General features: G+C 42.8%; 2 protein-coding genes across 3 annotated transcripts; one reads left to right on the plus strand and one right to left on the minus strand.

Moving 5' to 3' along the window:
* Nucleotides 1–169: 169 nt before the first annotated feature.
* Nucleotides 170–2,342, plus strand: LOC310957777 (polyisoprenoid diphosphate/phosphate phosphohydrolase PLPP6-like; the record flags this gene model as incomplete). The annotated part of the gene is made up of 2 exons (XM_083928507.1): nt 170–548; nt 1,942–2,342. The coding sequence occupies 2 exons, from the start codon at nt 170–172 to the stop codon at nt 2,340–2,342; spliced, it is 780 nt and encodes a 259-aa protein (XP_083784633.1).
* Nucleotides 2,343–4,514: 2,172 nt separating this feature from the next.
* LOC310958241 (myocilin-like) lies at nt 4,515–7,476 on the minus strand. 2 transcript variants are annotated; one of them, XR_014593530.1, is made up of 4 exons: nt 6,835–7,476; nt 6,217–6,321; nt 4,779–6,102; nt 4,515–4,746 (listed from the first exon to the last, which is right to left on the minus strand). XR_014593530.1 is itself a non-coding variant. In XM_083929092.1 (3 exons), the coding sequence occupies exons 1-3, from the start codon at nt 7,316–7,318 to the stop codon at nt 5,300–5,302; spliced, it is 1,392 nt and encodes a 463-aa protein (XP_083785218.1). In that variant the 5' UTR covers nt 7,319–7,476; the 3' UTR covers nt 4,515–5,299. The 2 variants fall into 2 exon arrangements, 1 of the variants encoding a protein (XP_083785218.1); XM_083929092.1 differs by having other exon boundaries at nt 4,515–6,102.
* Between the last annotated feature and the right edge of the window lie 6,899 nt (nt 7,477–14,375).

Below are 14,375 nucleotides of genomic sequence, written 5' to 3' on the forward strand. Positions count from 1 at the left end.
TGACCAGAGCAGTCCAGTTCTCAACTGGTAAGATTTGAACCTTGACCTGTATCCGGACTCCCCAGTTTGCAGGATGTTTTGAGCGCAGCAGGATTAAAGCCTTAAACTGGACACAGGTGGTGGATAAAGAAGGGCGGGTAGATCACAGTGGACACACCGTCAAACCAAAATGTCCTCACCAACGTCCAGACGGAATAGTTGCCGTGGAGTTGTGTGTGGAAGCCGAGCATCATCTGAGTGCCATGTCCGCCGCCGGGGCTCCAGCTGTTCGTACTTTTCCTCTGGAGCGCAACCCGAAGACTTTCCCGTCAGTCTGAACCAGCCCATATTCACTATAACGCTCCGGTTTCTGCTGGCGATAGATCTGTGGCTGTCCAAGCGGCTCGGAGTCTGCGCCTGTGAGGAGTCTCCATGGGGCAGCATACGGCCCTTGGTGAGGCTGGTGGAGTTCTCCGGGCACGTCGTCCCGTGGCTCATCGGCACTGTGTACACTCTGCTCCGGGAAGAGAGTGTGGTGGAGCAGGAGATCATGCTGAATCTGGCCCTGGGTGAGCGAATGTGTGTCGCTTGTTGAGATTTGGGGCAATAAAGAATGATCCCATTGGGTTGGATTACTGCAAATCATTCATAAATTCATTTTATGCTTTGTCAAGTAAATAATCTGCATCCTATGACTGACAGATGACTCCTTTACGCATTTAACATGCACATTTAGGGGCTAAAACAAGGCTACAACAACATTCACATCATTTGTACTGCGCATTTGGCACCAAAGAAACGCGTCTTCATTTACGAAATCAACTTTCCTGATCGTATCAGTCATATATGGAAAAGAAAATGCACATTACATGATCATGTATCAACCTGCTTTCATTAAGGTGCACTTTTATTGGCTGTTTAGCTGCTGGTAAAGCCGATGCGTTATTACGCACGTGCCAACATCAAAGGTAAGCCTTAGTCATAGGTGCTTTTGTAGAGCCGAATAATGTTAATGGATATTAAAATAACACAACAGGCCGAAGCCGAGTGTCCAACAGGTTAATAGTGGATCTTTGAGTCCTCGTGACCGAGCGAGAAACCACATCAGTGCAGCCATGGAAAGTTTCTCCTTTGAGCCGCAGATGATAGCTGCCGCTAACAGACATGCACGTGACATGGTTGGTGGATACTTGCATGTGTAGACTATACATTTTGATTGACAGCTTTGAGATCAAGTCAGTTACCGCATTGTGCTGTGGTGAAATACCAGAGATATTTTTGGCACATATGGATGCCTCTGTTTTGGAAATACTGCAGCTGAGAAATTAGAAATGAATGAGTTCTCTGTCTTTAGACAATGAGTTAGGTACTGTATCCATTTACAAGTATATAAAGAGCCCATCAATAATTAAAGATTCTTAATGAGACAGCCATTATATGTGTGACTTATGATATTAGGGGTTATAATACATGCCTTGATCGGTTATAAGCTGATTATAAGATCAACTTTGGGTTTCCAAGTTGTGAAAAAAAGATTTTCCTTTAAAATACTCTGTCATCTTTTTTGCAGTGGCAAAAAATGGTAGTTGGCTATACCAGTATCATCATTTTTTTCTATTTTAAATGTTTAATTCTAAACATTTATAAATGTAAATGTAATGCCTTTTTCAAAAGTGATGAACAAATAAACACTTATCATTGGATTATCAACATTTCTCACTGCATTATTACAAAATACTGGTGGACACCAGCCAAGGGTTTTTTTTCCACTTTGTACTTATCTGACAGTATTAGTAGGTGATACATGAAGCATTAATGAAGCCATTTGTAACTTAAAGAGCATTTATAAAGGTTATAAAGGTGTTATTATAGTCCGAAGAAACTGAGTTGCTGAGTGATGGACTACAGTGCAATTGCTGTGAGGGGAAATGTTTAACCAGTGTTGCATCTCTCTCCTCACAGCTCTCATGTTGGACCTGCTGTTGGTCAGATTTGTGAAGACTATGGTCAGACGTCGCACGCCTGCCCAGAACCGCTCCGACATCCTCTCCACCTTCTTCGTGGAGCGCTACTCCTTCCCCTCAGGCCACGCCACACGAGCTGCCATGTGTGCCCGGTTCCTCCTAGCCCAGCTGGTGGACACAGAATCCATGAGGGTTCTAGTAGTAGGTTGGGCCGCTCTGGTGAGCCTGTCCCGGCTGCTGCTTGCCAGACACTATGTGACAGATGTGGGCTTTGGCTTGGCTATGGGTTACTGTCAATACAGTCTCGTAGAAAGGTTATGGGTGACCTGGGACTGCCTGCAGGACCTGCTGCTGCTGCGACTGACAGAGAGACTCAACAGGGCTTATGATGGACTCTGATGGCAGATTGTAAATATTAAAGGTTCGGTGGACTTGTGAGTGCGTATATGTGGGGAAAATGTGTAGCATGAGCGTGTAATTCAGAAATTCCCTGCTCTTATCTTTATTATTTATTGGCCTATATACAATTATTTCACTATGCTTATATTTTATTTATCTATATCTGTGTTTATTTGTGTTTTGTTTAATTCTGTCAGAGAGAAAGAAGTAGACATATTGAAATGAATGGTCACTGGCAGGCTGTAACATATCCCATTAAGATGCACATGCAACTTGTTTGCACAGTGGTGTTGATGATGCATGGACATTTTACAATGCTGAAACCAAAGATCAGAGCCTTTTTATAATTAAAAAGCCAATTATAGGAAACTGTGTATCACTTACAGATGCAGTTTTGTATCTTACGGACACAGTGAGTAACTACGTGTGAAAATTAAAGCTTAAACCTTTGTACGAAATGACACAATTCCCCTGTTGCATCCGAATTTCATCTCACAATGTTGCATTAAGGGGTTTGTGGTTTTGTATGGAGCTGAAACCATCCACAGTGGGGTTTACTGTATTTGTGTGAACACTGGCGGGGGGAAGTCAACTCACTCTCACCCAAGTTTCCATCAGCTGTTGCTGAGTCTCCTGACTATTATTATAATACATCCCATCTCCTTTTACAGTGTTGTTAACTGTGCCGCCAACCACCATCTTTAACAGACTATTGTAATTTACAAATTTAATTACAGAAATACATGGTTTTTATGTGGTTTCACCTTTAAACTGAGAAACCAGAGAGCTGACAAGTACTTTTTACCAGTGCATGGCTGACTTTCAGATTCAAACATTTTTCCCCAGAGGGCAGTGAACAACAAGCATATGGTGGCACATGGCAGCATGAGGGCTTGCACACAAAGTTGAGGAATTTCTCATCAATATGGGGATCAGGACACATAGACTGGGCTTGTTTAGTGCCTGACAGTGCTCTCGGTTGGCTGTTTAGGACAAATAAACAAGAAAGGTAAGAACAGTAAATGATTACATGTGCAGTACTTTTTGGATGGCATGGCAGGCCTGTTGGGATTTATGGTGGCATGGTTTGAGTACGGGCAAAAAAACAAAAAACACACTTTTGTGTCCCTCCCCATACAGTCTATGGTCCCACCCATTCTGATCCGGTTCTGCACCCCTGGATATGACTTTGATAGGCCAATATGGGCATTTTAGTCTGGCTCTAGATTACACTGAGGCATACACTTGCTAGGCAACAGCCTGCGTCATTGTTAACTTCCTGTCAGTGGATGTCATTCACATCCACTGCAACAGGAAATAAACTGTTTACAACTGTTAAATGTTCTATACTAGCCAGTGTTGGTTGTGCAATGAGAGCTAGCAACTTCCACACAGCTTAATGGCTAGCTAACATTTATCCAGGCTCTCTAGCTTCAGCTAAAATTAGCTTAGACTAGCTAACCACCAGAACAGGCATTAACTTTAGAGCCACAAAGAGCTGGCTTCAAGTAAGCGATCCTGCCCGATCCTGTTGCTATGGCGATTTCTTCTTGATGAGCGCCCCAGAGCCTTTTCTACATTGGCAACATGTACTCAACTCAACAAACAGTTTAAACTATTTAAAACAAACATTTTAAAGTGAAATTCCAGCATAAAATCATCTCAGGTTTTTTTTATTCTGGCAAATAAACGCATCAAATAAGCCATAGAGACTTTTTTTTCGTGTTACACAAACAAAATTGTCTCGATGGCTTATTTGATGAGGGTATTTGCCGAAAAAGACCGTGGGATGATTTCAGGCCGGAATTTCACTTTAAACACATTTTTAATTTGACAGCCAGGTGCCCGCTCCATGTGTATCCCAATTTCATGACCTTCTGGAGCCATGATGGAGGAGCTGCACATTGTTTATTGTCGCCACCCGTGGATTAATCTGGATATGTAGGTAGGTGCTTCCACGCAAGATATTTAGCTTCGTCATGTTTGGGTATAAATGTTTAGGGTCAAAGGTCAATGCCACATCAGTAGGTGAAGCCTTCAGTTCAGTGGATCACATATTTTTAGTTCAGTATCTTGTATTTGGCAGATATTGTAATTGTATACTGACTGATACCAATTAAGACCATATTTTACCATATAATAAACCTATTTTTACATAAAATACACAAAGCAAACATTTCATATGTTTTTATTACATACTACTTACATTATACATGGAGATGATACTATACACAGTAAATATATCTGTAGTATTTACAGTCACCATTACCTTTTATTGTACACAGCTGTTAGGATTATTGTGAAGCCTCAGCTGCAGTATTCAAATTCAATTATCCCAACAGTTTGTGTTCATTTTCAGTTAAACTAAAAACAGTAAGAAAGATGATGAGCATGGAGAAACAATCTTTAGGAGGAAATCTACGTTTTGATAACAACCAAATAAACATAATCAAATTGCAGAAAAAGATTCTCCCCCTACCGACTCAGTGTTCTCATTATCAAGCAGGATAAAGGCTACAAACTGTCTATTCAGCGTTAATAAAAATGAATGCGAGTGATTTTTTTTAATTAAATTGGAAACCAGATTATAACATACAACATTTGTCGTTTTCTACATTATGCTTTTTGTTGAGAACTTAAATAACGTCAACATTTATAAACAGATAGACAGACAATATTTCACAATTTTAAACTATGATTACAGTTTTTAGTGAACACTGATATGATGGAGGGCCCTATCATAGCTACATTAATCTGCATTAAGAATATATTTATGTTTCCATAAGGGATCTTATTTACAATAGTAATAGAAAAAATAGATTTTTAATGATGCAAAAACACATAGACTACCACACAATAACACTTAGTACAATGCAAACTATTACATGTTTAATTAATAATATCATTCACTTGCTATTGCATTAGTACAGTCTTGTAAACAGCAGTTTCTCTCCAGCTTAGCTGCTACCATGGCTCGCCCTGCCCAGTCTGATGTCATAGGTGACCATGTGGAAATTGTCCCAAGCGTACAGCTTCCTCTGGGCGTGGTTGTAGTCCACCATGCTGTTGTAACGGTACTTGTTCTTGAAAGGCACAGCAACAGCCCGCCCCACGCCGGTGGCTGTGTCAAACACATAGTTGATGGTGGTGTTGGGTGCGGTATAGCTGGCAATTGTGTACAGGTGTCCGCACACCATGAAAGCATTGGCCACTGTGTTCTTCCTGATGTTGGTCTCCCAGCTCTTCTTCACCTCCAGGCTCTCAGGGTCCAGCTGGGAAATCACAATTGCACCCTTTGCCTTGCTTGTGCTGTAGATAGCCCACAGGCCCTGTTCGTCCGCCGCCAGATCGATGTCAGTGTAGCCGCCCCAGGAGTAAGGATGCTGGCCATGGAAGCCAGCATGAGGCAGCTCCAGGCGTGAGGCCAGGCTCTCAGAGGTCAGGTTGTAACGGATCAGGGTGCGGCTGCGTTTTCGCTGGTAGTAAAGGGAGCTGTGGTACATGGTCGCCCCTGTGCTCTCCATAGGCTCTGGCAGGACCAGGACCTTCATAGGGAAGCCTTGGGATAATTGGTCCATGTCTTCGTATGCAAAGAGCTGACGGACGTCTTTACCCACTGTGTCGATACGCCACACGGTCTTGTTGGTGAAATGAGGGCCCTGAGGCTCGGGATCCTGCAGCCACACTCCATACTTCCCTGTGATACTGTCAGCCTTCCTGTGCAACACAGGATCTCCCACTGACTGCACCTCTCCACAACCTGGAGGGACAAATGAGAGTTAAACTTCATATTTGTTTTGTACTCACAATGCTTTCAATTACTCTAATTTGTACCAACAGGCCACCACTGGCATCAGTAAAACCCAAACTTTACCTGTGAAGTTGTGATTTCCTTCAGGAATGAGGCGGGATGCTGGAACCTCCGTGACCTCAGCCTTCATCTCCTGGTATGCACCCTTCCCAAAATCATATGCAGGGTCTGAGAGAGACAGAGGGAAGGAGGGGTATGTATAAGAAAATAAAAATACAGACTGGGAAAGAAAGTTGAGTAGAACACGACAAAGAAATAACAATTGATGTATGTCTTAGTAGTAAACTACAGTTAAACCTCAGTCAGTCCTACCACACAGACAACGTCAAAGTCTAAAAGTCTCATTTATGTGCCTCAGAGCACAGCAGGTTCCCCCATAATCTTGCTATTGCTCTCCTGAAAAGGATTACATGCACATTAACAGACCTGCATGAGTGACAAAGCCATAAAAGAAGAGTCTGTGTTGTAAATTCCAATCCCCTTGCCTAACCTGGGACAGTTTACTGCAACCTGACCTGTTGCACCGGGACGCTTTTCATAACCTAAGTTACCCATAAATACATTTTTCAGAAAAAAACAACAACACAGAAGAGCAGCGACATCTTTGTTTTCCTATCAGGAACTTAAAATAATTCATGTTCGGATTTGTGTGCGTGTCCCTCTACTCTCTGATGTACATACCACTAGCAGGTCTGTTTTCACGCTGAGTCCCGGCTGAGGTGCGTGTCTGCTGGCAGGGTTTCTGCCTGAGGCTCTCTGCCTCCTGACTTAGCTCAGCCAGCCTCCTCTGCAGCTCCTGGACCTGCCCGTTTAGGCGCTCTTTTTCCTGCTGCAGCTGGTTTCTCTCCCTTGTTACCTGGGAGTAAGCTTCCTCCAGACCCTCTTCGCCGTTAGCCCTCACCTCAGGCCCGACGCCTCCGTCCACTCCTGCTATCAGACGGCTGACTAAAGCCTCCAGCATCGTGAGTCGGGACAAGACCCCATCCATCTCTGGTTTAATGCTGCTTCCAGGGCAGCTGGACTCTTCTGGACTGGCCACTGTGAAGGTGTAGTGACAGCGTCCAGTGTGGTCATTGGAGCGGCGGAGGGAGGCTTGGTCTTGGGCCTGGCTCAGGGTGGAGAAAGTTGACCAGTACAGACAAAAGAGAGACACCTGGAGCCACATTGTGGAGTATCAGACTGAGTAGATGATCTCCTAATGTTGGGAAAGTTTTAGGGATGTGTTGAGTGTTTATCCTCCTCTGTTCAGTAGAGTGTCTCCACTTGATTGATATTTTTCTTTCTTTCTTTGGCTGGTCTCCTTCCACCTGAGTACCCCTGGTCAGTGCAGGTCAGTGTCTGAATCCCAGCAATGCTGAGAGAAGGATATTTATACAGCTAACTGTCAGAGAGTGGGAGGGGACGAGGAGTGTGGCAGGGTGGGAAATAGCCAGAGGGGTGTGGAGTGTGTAAAGGTCCATGTGTGTCTTCTTTTTGGTGGTGGCGGGGTGAGGTGAGCTGAAAGCGACAAACACTGAAAATCACAGCTTCAGTGGAAAAACACACAATGTGGTGTTCTTCCATCGTGTCGGTCTGTCCCTGCAGGTTGTTTTGACTGGACAGCATCTCTTTATGTGTCTGCTGGCTGTCAGCTGCATAGCTGTTACTTCCTCTGAAATTGATAGTTTTACTATTAAACCACCTTGTGATTAACCATAATCTCTATAGCAAGTGCAGTTACAGCTGGGCAGGATGTCTGGCACAGGAGGATAGGCTGGCAGTCTGGCTAGGAATGGAGACGTGGTGTGGACACTCTTTCTTTCTTCTTTCAAAACCCACATAAACTTAATGCCATAAATCTACAAAATATTAGCAGAAGGTAATAGTGCCTCGCTTCACCTTCACCTTTAATAGTGCCTCGCTTCACCTTTCTAAAAAGAAAGGTGAAGCGAGGCACTACATGCTCAACAAATATACTGTTGTCCAACATACTTTTGGGGGAATAAACAGTATGTTTTTCGAAATATCCCAGCTCTACCGACATCACCAGTCAATCCTTATATTTTTGGTGAAAAAAATGCAGATATTTAAGATGTAAAAATGTAAATTGAAGCATTATCGATGTTACAGAGCTGCCTTGGTCACTGTCCGTTTGTCTTTTTGTCTGTCTCTGAATGTTGTCGTGTGTGCATAATATTTCAATGGAAATAATATGGTATAGTTTCATGGGGTTTGAGACATACTGAAAAAGTCTGACATACTGTTTAAGCCTACTAAATGTATGGAATTTTAAATGCAACTTAAGAGTGTAAATGTGTCCATTATAAAGTACCCCTCAAATATTCCACAGGGACATGTGTCCATGGTACATTACTTTCATAGTGATAGTCCAAATTTCATGGCAATCCATCCACCATTTAAATGTGATTGGTAAATAGTATTCGGGCTACAAACAGAAACCAGATCACTTCTGTTCCCAGATTTGGTCCCATTTCCTACAGATTCTACATCCCTATGCAGAATCTGTTTATAGAGACTAATGTCCATGTGCTACAGGGTTCATCGGCTGCCAACTATGCATTCCTGGCCAAAGTTTTGTGCCAATTCATCAAGTCAATTTAATTTCAGAGGACAAATAAAAAATGGACCTGTTGGTGGTGCTACAAGAAAAGTCAGGTGCTCACTACCGTCGTTAGGAGTAATTCTCTGGACACAATGGATATTTTAACCAGATTTGATCTCAAATGATCAAGTGGTTGTGTAGGGATATTCTATATAAAAACAAAAATGTGCACCTCATGCTACAGGGAAAGTCAGGGGGCAAACAGTCATGGATTTCATTTGACTGGACACATTATAGTGGGCACTAAACTTTTTTATAAGGAAATCCATCCCCTCCGGCTTGCTTTTATCTATTTACAGGAGGCTTGTGGCCCACCTGTGTCCATGTGATACATCTGGTTCTGTCCTGAACAGAGACGACGAAAAAGCAAAAACATCACCGCTGGAGTCCAACACAATTGAGTATTCATTGTGAGTTTACAAAAAAGCATTATTCTGGTGGCACTTCCTTGGTTCCTCTCTACTGTCCTTTTCATTTGTCATTTTTTCCGTAATCAACATGCTGTGACCGCCTCTGTGACAAAATATTTCATATACCAACAGCAGTGAACCAGACTACCTTGAAAAGCAGCTTGCAGCGCACATCTGGGTTTCATTCCATCAGATCAAACTGGTGCCTAGTTAACCTGTCTGTTTTACAGGCATCAGTATTCCACGATGTTTTTACCACTGAGGTGTGTTTTTCTTATGTAACATTATGACTCAGACAACCCATGCAAAGAGAAGAGGGGATCATAACATGCACACAGCCTCTTCCACAGGGATTCTCTCTATGCTGAAGCTCTACAGGGAGCCAGGACTCAATGCTTGACGGCGAAAATGTTCAACTTCCACTGAGCGGAGAATACATTTACTAATGATGGTGGTTCTTACAGAGTGTTTTGGACGCAATGTTTTTCTTAGGTTTCTGAGAAAAACAGAAACAAACCTTTTCTTAACTCTTTAGTCTTGATTAGGGCTGCCACTAATGACTAGTTTTCTATCAATTCATCTATGGACTATTTTACAGATTAGTCGATCAATCCAGATTATTAATTTTCCTCCAAAAAAGCTGCTAGTTAATAAAAATGATGAATAAGAAATGAGGAATATAACCAGACGGAGAAATAAGTAAAAATAAATAGTTGACGTCATAGTCTTTTTGGCAGTTATCTCAAAAAACTCTTTCAGAGTAGTATCCCAGAATTCTTGGCAGTTTTGGATTTCCACTGTTTAATTCTGAAGGGACATTTTTTACTGCTGCGTTAGTTTGAGTATGAATTACATGGAAACAGGGAGGAGGGGGGACATTGGCATCACCAACGCAAAACAAAACAGATGAGAGAAACAGTGTGAACATGTGGAAGATGAAACGTCCCCCATCAGAGTCACTACAATCTGATCAGTGAGTCGGGCAGAAGGGATTTTAAAGAGCATGAAAGTGTGCTCGGCAGCTATTTAGATGACAGTTCTGTCACACAGAGTCATGCAGACATTGACAACACAAGTTTCCATTGATAGAAAAATCAACCACTGGCTCCCCAGACGTGCATTTACATATGTGAGGTGCTGCGTGTGTTTATATTGGTGCCAGTCTGGCTTGTTGATTTGCAACGTTTGGACACGAAGAGTTGAGCTCAGTAGTTTAACACCCTCGAACGTAGCCTCCTACCTCAATGCATCGGTGACATTTTAACAACATGCTTCAGTGCTCAGAGTGGAACGACAGAGCTTGAGCCTGAACTTAATGAGACACAATGGGAAAGAGTGAGTGTCTTGGGCATGTTGTGATCTGCCGAAGCTCAAGTGAGTCATCGCGTTTGATTCATAATGAGCGTTGATGGCGTTGAATGAATATGATCGTTTATAGTTCTGTTGTGTTCGCGATGTGGGCCCGCAGGGGGTCAGTGTGAGGTGTTTCTGGGAAAAGCATTAAAAATGGCGTGCTGTCTGCTGTGACTGTGAGGGTATAATCACAGTGGATCACACGCCTACAAACACGAAACCTCAGCCTCACTGTTTGGTCTTTGACAGCTCAATACAGGTGTTACACCAGAGGTTCTCATTACTCATACAGACATGGCACCAGAGTGTCCTTTGTGAAAACACAGACGGTCGCAAACACAACAGATCAGATGCAGCTGACGTAACACAGCGGTGATGCAACCCTTTAGTGTCTGCTGAAACTCTGTCCGAGGAGTTCTCGACCTGACAGGAAGTGATGTGGTTCTTAAAAGGTGTTGAAATCATCACTTCCTTAATGTCAGTCATTGTGTGTGGTGCAATGTGATCGGTGCTAAGCATTATCTGGTGGGCTGTGAGTTACAGTGTGTAGTTTTATTTGAATGAAATGGCAGAAAGGCAGTTCAGTTTTTGGATGAATTTATTGACGGGACTTTTAGTTTCATCTCCTAGAGACGCACTGGATCACCACTTGAGATGCACTGATTTCCAGAAAATGTGCTGAAGCACTGATAGCCGGCGGGGCAGGGAAATAATGCTGTACTGCCGAGATAAATTGAAGGCAGAAGATAACACTGAACACAGTGAAATCTCATTTCATCTCCTCTCATCTTCAACCGCTTATCCGGGGTCGGGTCGCGGGGGCAACAGCTCTAGCAGGGGACCCCAAACTTCCCTTTCCCGGGCCACATTAACCAGCTCTAACTGGGGGATCCCGAGGCGTTCCCAGGCCAGTGTGGAGATCTAATCTCTCCACCTAGTCCTGGGTCTTCCCCGAGGCCTCCTCCCAGCTGGACGTGCCTGGAACACCTCCCTAGGGAGGCGCCCAGGGGGCATCCTTACTAGATGCCCGAACCACCTCAACTTGCTCCTTTTAACACAAAGGAGCAGCGGCTCTACTCCGAGTTCCTCACGGATGGCTGAACTTCTCACCCTATGCTGCTTGAAGAAAAGTCACCAAGGTCAGTGGGATTCATCCTCTGGGGACTATGAATATCTGTACAAAATTTAAAAGAGTGCTGCAGGACTAAGTCCTACTTCCTACCCCCTTACATTCGATGCTCTTGCTCTGGCGACATCCATTTTTGAACATAACCTACGTTTTGATCTCAACTATACATCTATAAACTCTCGTGACGTATCTTGCATGGTTTAGACACTATTAGGGTGACAACAGACAAACATAAACCTAGAAACATATTTAAAATGGCCTCTGTGTTAGTTCCCGCTACAGTTGGTGTCTTTGGGACCCCAAAACTATATCAGCGTTGTTGTTGCGGCTGGTCATAACTGATGTTCAGCTGAGAAAGCTAATATTTAAGATCTTTATCCCTTAAGTATTGCCGTGACTAAACGGTGTAAAAACCATGGAACTCCTGCTCATTGTAATTTTGGTAATATTTGTGATAGCATCACCCCTCAGGCATGTTGTTTTTTTAAGTATGGGTTTGCGGGATTCCTCAGTTTCAGTAAATTCCTCTTTTCCTACCAACAACAACACAAACTGTCATTCCATCTGTGTGTGTGTGTGTGTGTGTGTGTGTGTGTGTGTGTGTGTGTGTGTGTGTGTGTGTGTGTGTGTGTGTGTGTGTGTGTGTGTGTGCAGTACAAGACTGGGCTGTTTAATAGCGTGGGTTGCGTAATGGGGCCACTGATGACAGTTTAACACCACCACGTTTCCACTGTCGTGCAAGTCTGCTACCAAACTGGCTTAAAGAGGAAAACGAGGGAAAATAAGTTAAAATATTTCCCTCTAGTTAAGTACTTTACAACCTTGCACAACTCAAGCCCTGGTCTGTTTTCATCTTTTAATGACAGAGCGCACATATTTCTCCTTAGCTCGTCTCAGTGGCCATGTAATCTCATTTGAGAAAAGGAAGAAAGGGCAAGGTCAAGTGAATTCCTTCCCTGTAAGGAGATTTGAATCTAAACTGTATCAAATCCAATAGCTGTGTCTGAATGGGCTCTCTGATTCTTATTGTTGGGCTCCGCTGAAAAGAAAACAGTGACCTTATTTGCTAGAGGACTTCATGTTCAGACAGGACACTGAAGGTCATTAAATGGGCTCAGACAGCACCATCCTGTCCAAACACAGCGCAGCAATAAAGCAGGCATAAGTGGTGATTCAGAGCGATGATGGAGTGGTGCATGGAGACCAACATGTCTACGCTCTCTGGCCTCCATTTCACCTGATGCCAATAATATTTCTGCTTCCACCAGAACTCCACCATCTGTCTTAAAACACACAAACACACCCACAAGCAGAGTGTCTTGTACATACATATACATATATATAGTTTAGTGGATGTACATTGTGTATATGTTTCCTACAGTGATCTGTTGATCTGTAATACTGTTGGATTTACTGTACTTCAACAATGTCGTACTTACCCTCGCCTTGAGTATTTCTATTTTATGCTACTTCATATTTCTAATCAACCACATTTCAGAAGGAGACGAATTGAACATACTAAGTGATGAGTTTATAGAAAAATATGATGCATTGACATAGATTTATAGAATGTCCATATCAAAATCTGTACTTCTATCAGCTTTTAAACCTATAAACCACAGCTTCCCAGACTTGAGAATGCTGCGAAAACCTTCTGCGGCCCACTAAAACATTTGATCTAAACATGAAAATAAGAAGACGTCTATGCAGTGCAAATTAATAATCCATCCACATACATGTTACTATTTGCAAAGACACAAATGTCAGACAATGAGGAGATGAGATACATTCTGGATCAGAAATAGAATAAGAAAAATAAAGAATAAAATAAATAATCCCACAGCTTTGTTTTATTAGCTCTGGTTGCTTTTTAAAAGGCAAATATTTAAACATAAAAAAACATTTATTGTAAATGACCTATTGCGGCCCTCGCACAGTACCTTCAGAGCCCATGCTTTGGGAATCACTGCAATAACTGACATGTCATTCATTCTTCTGCTTTATCGAATGTAATCGACTGTTTTCGAAAGTCCAGGTTGTAGTGGCAGAGCTGTCCATAGAATATTTATCCCCCATGAAAACATCTCACGAACACTTCTGACACCATGAATAAATAAGTTTAATTCCTGGAATGACCTGTGGACTGTCTGAATCATCACGGGCCTCATTTTAATGGTGTCCGAGCTGTAGGTGGACAGGTCACCGTTGAAGTGACTTGCCAGGTCCTGGTCTAAAAACAGGCCCATTTATATTTTGAAGCTCTAAATACTGACCTGGAGACGGACTCTCCTGTTACTCCAGATACCACAGGAAACAGGATCTTTGGCAGCAGATGAAAGGGACGGTTCAGAGAGAGAGAGAGAGAGAGAGAGAGAGAGAGAGAGAGAGAGAGAGAGTTGTTGGATTGATGTTGATGTTACTGGATACCTCTGCTCACGCATCCGGTCTCTGTCAGGTAAGGTCACAGGGGTTGAGTGCTCCAGTCCGACAGTATAACTCTTAATAATATCCTGAGAACATATTTGGGTTCTTCTTCTCCTGCTTTCTGAAATATATATAAATATAAAGACCATCCAGACACTTCAAAGCAGAATTTACATAGGTCTGCATGAGTCTTTCCCATGTTTGTGGCTTTATTGAACATATAAATGTGTCTCCCTTTGACATAACTATTTTAATATTATACTACCCAATCATTTTGTAAAGATTCAGGTCTTAGTTCATTATT

The sequence above is a fragment of the Echiichthys vipera genome, assembly GCF_963691815.1.
Source record: "Echiichthys vipera genome assembly, chromosome: 15".
Classification (NCBI taxonomy): Eukaryota; Metazoa; Chordata; class Actinopteri; order Perciformes; family Trachinidae; genus Echiichthys; species Echiichthys vipera.

Coding starts and splice junctions, on each gene's coding strand:
- LOC310958241 (XM_083929092.1), bottom strand. CDS start 7,318: ATGTGGCTCCAGGTGTCTCTCTTTTGTCTGTACTGGTCAACTTTCTCC. Junction 6,322..6,834: donor TGAAAACAGACCTGCTAGTG/GTATGTACATCA, acceptor TGTCTCTCTCAG/ACCCTGCATATGATTTTGGG. Junction 6,103..6,216: donor AGGAAATCACAACTTCACAG/GTAAAGTTTGGG, acceptor TTGTCCCTCCAG/GTTGTGGAGAGGTGCAGTCA.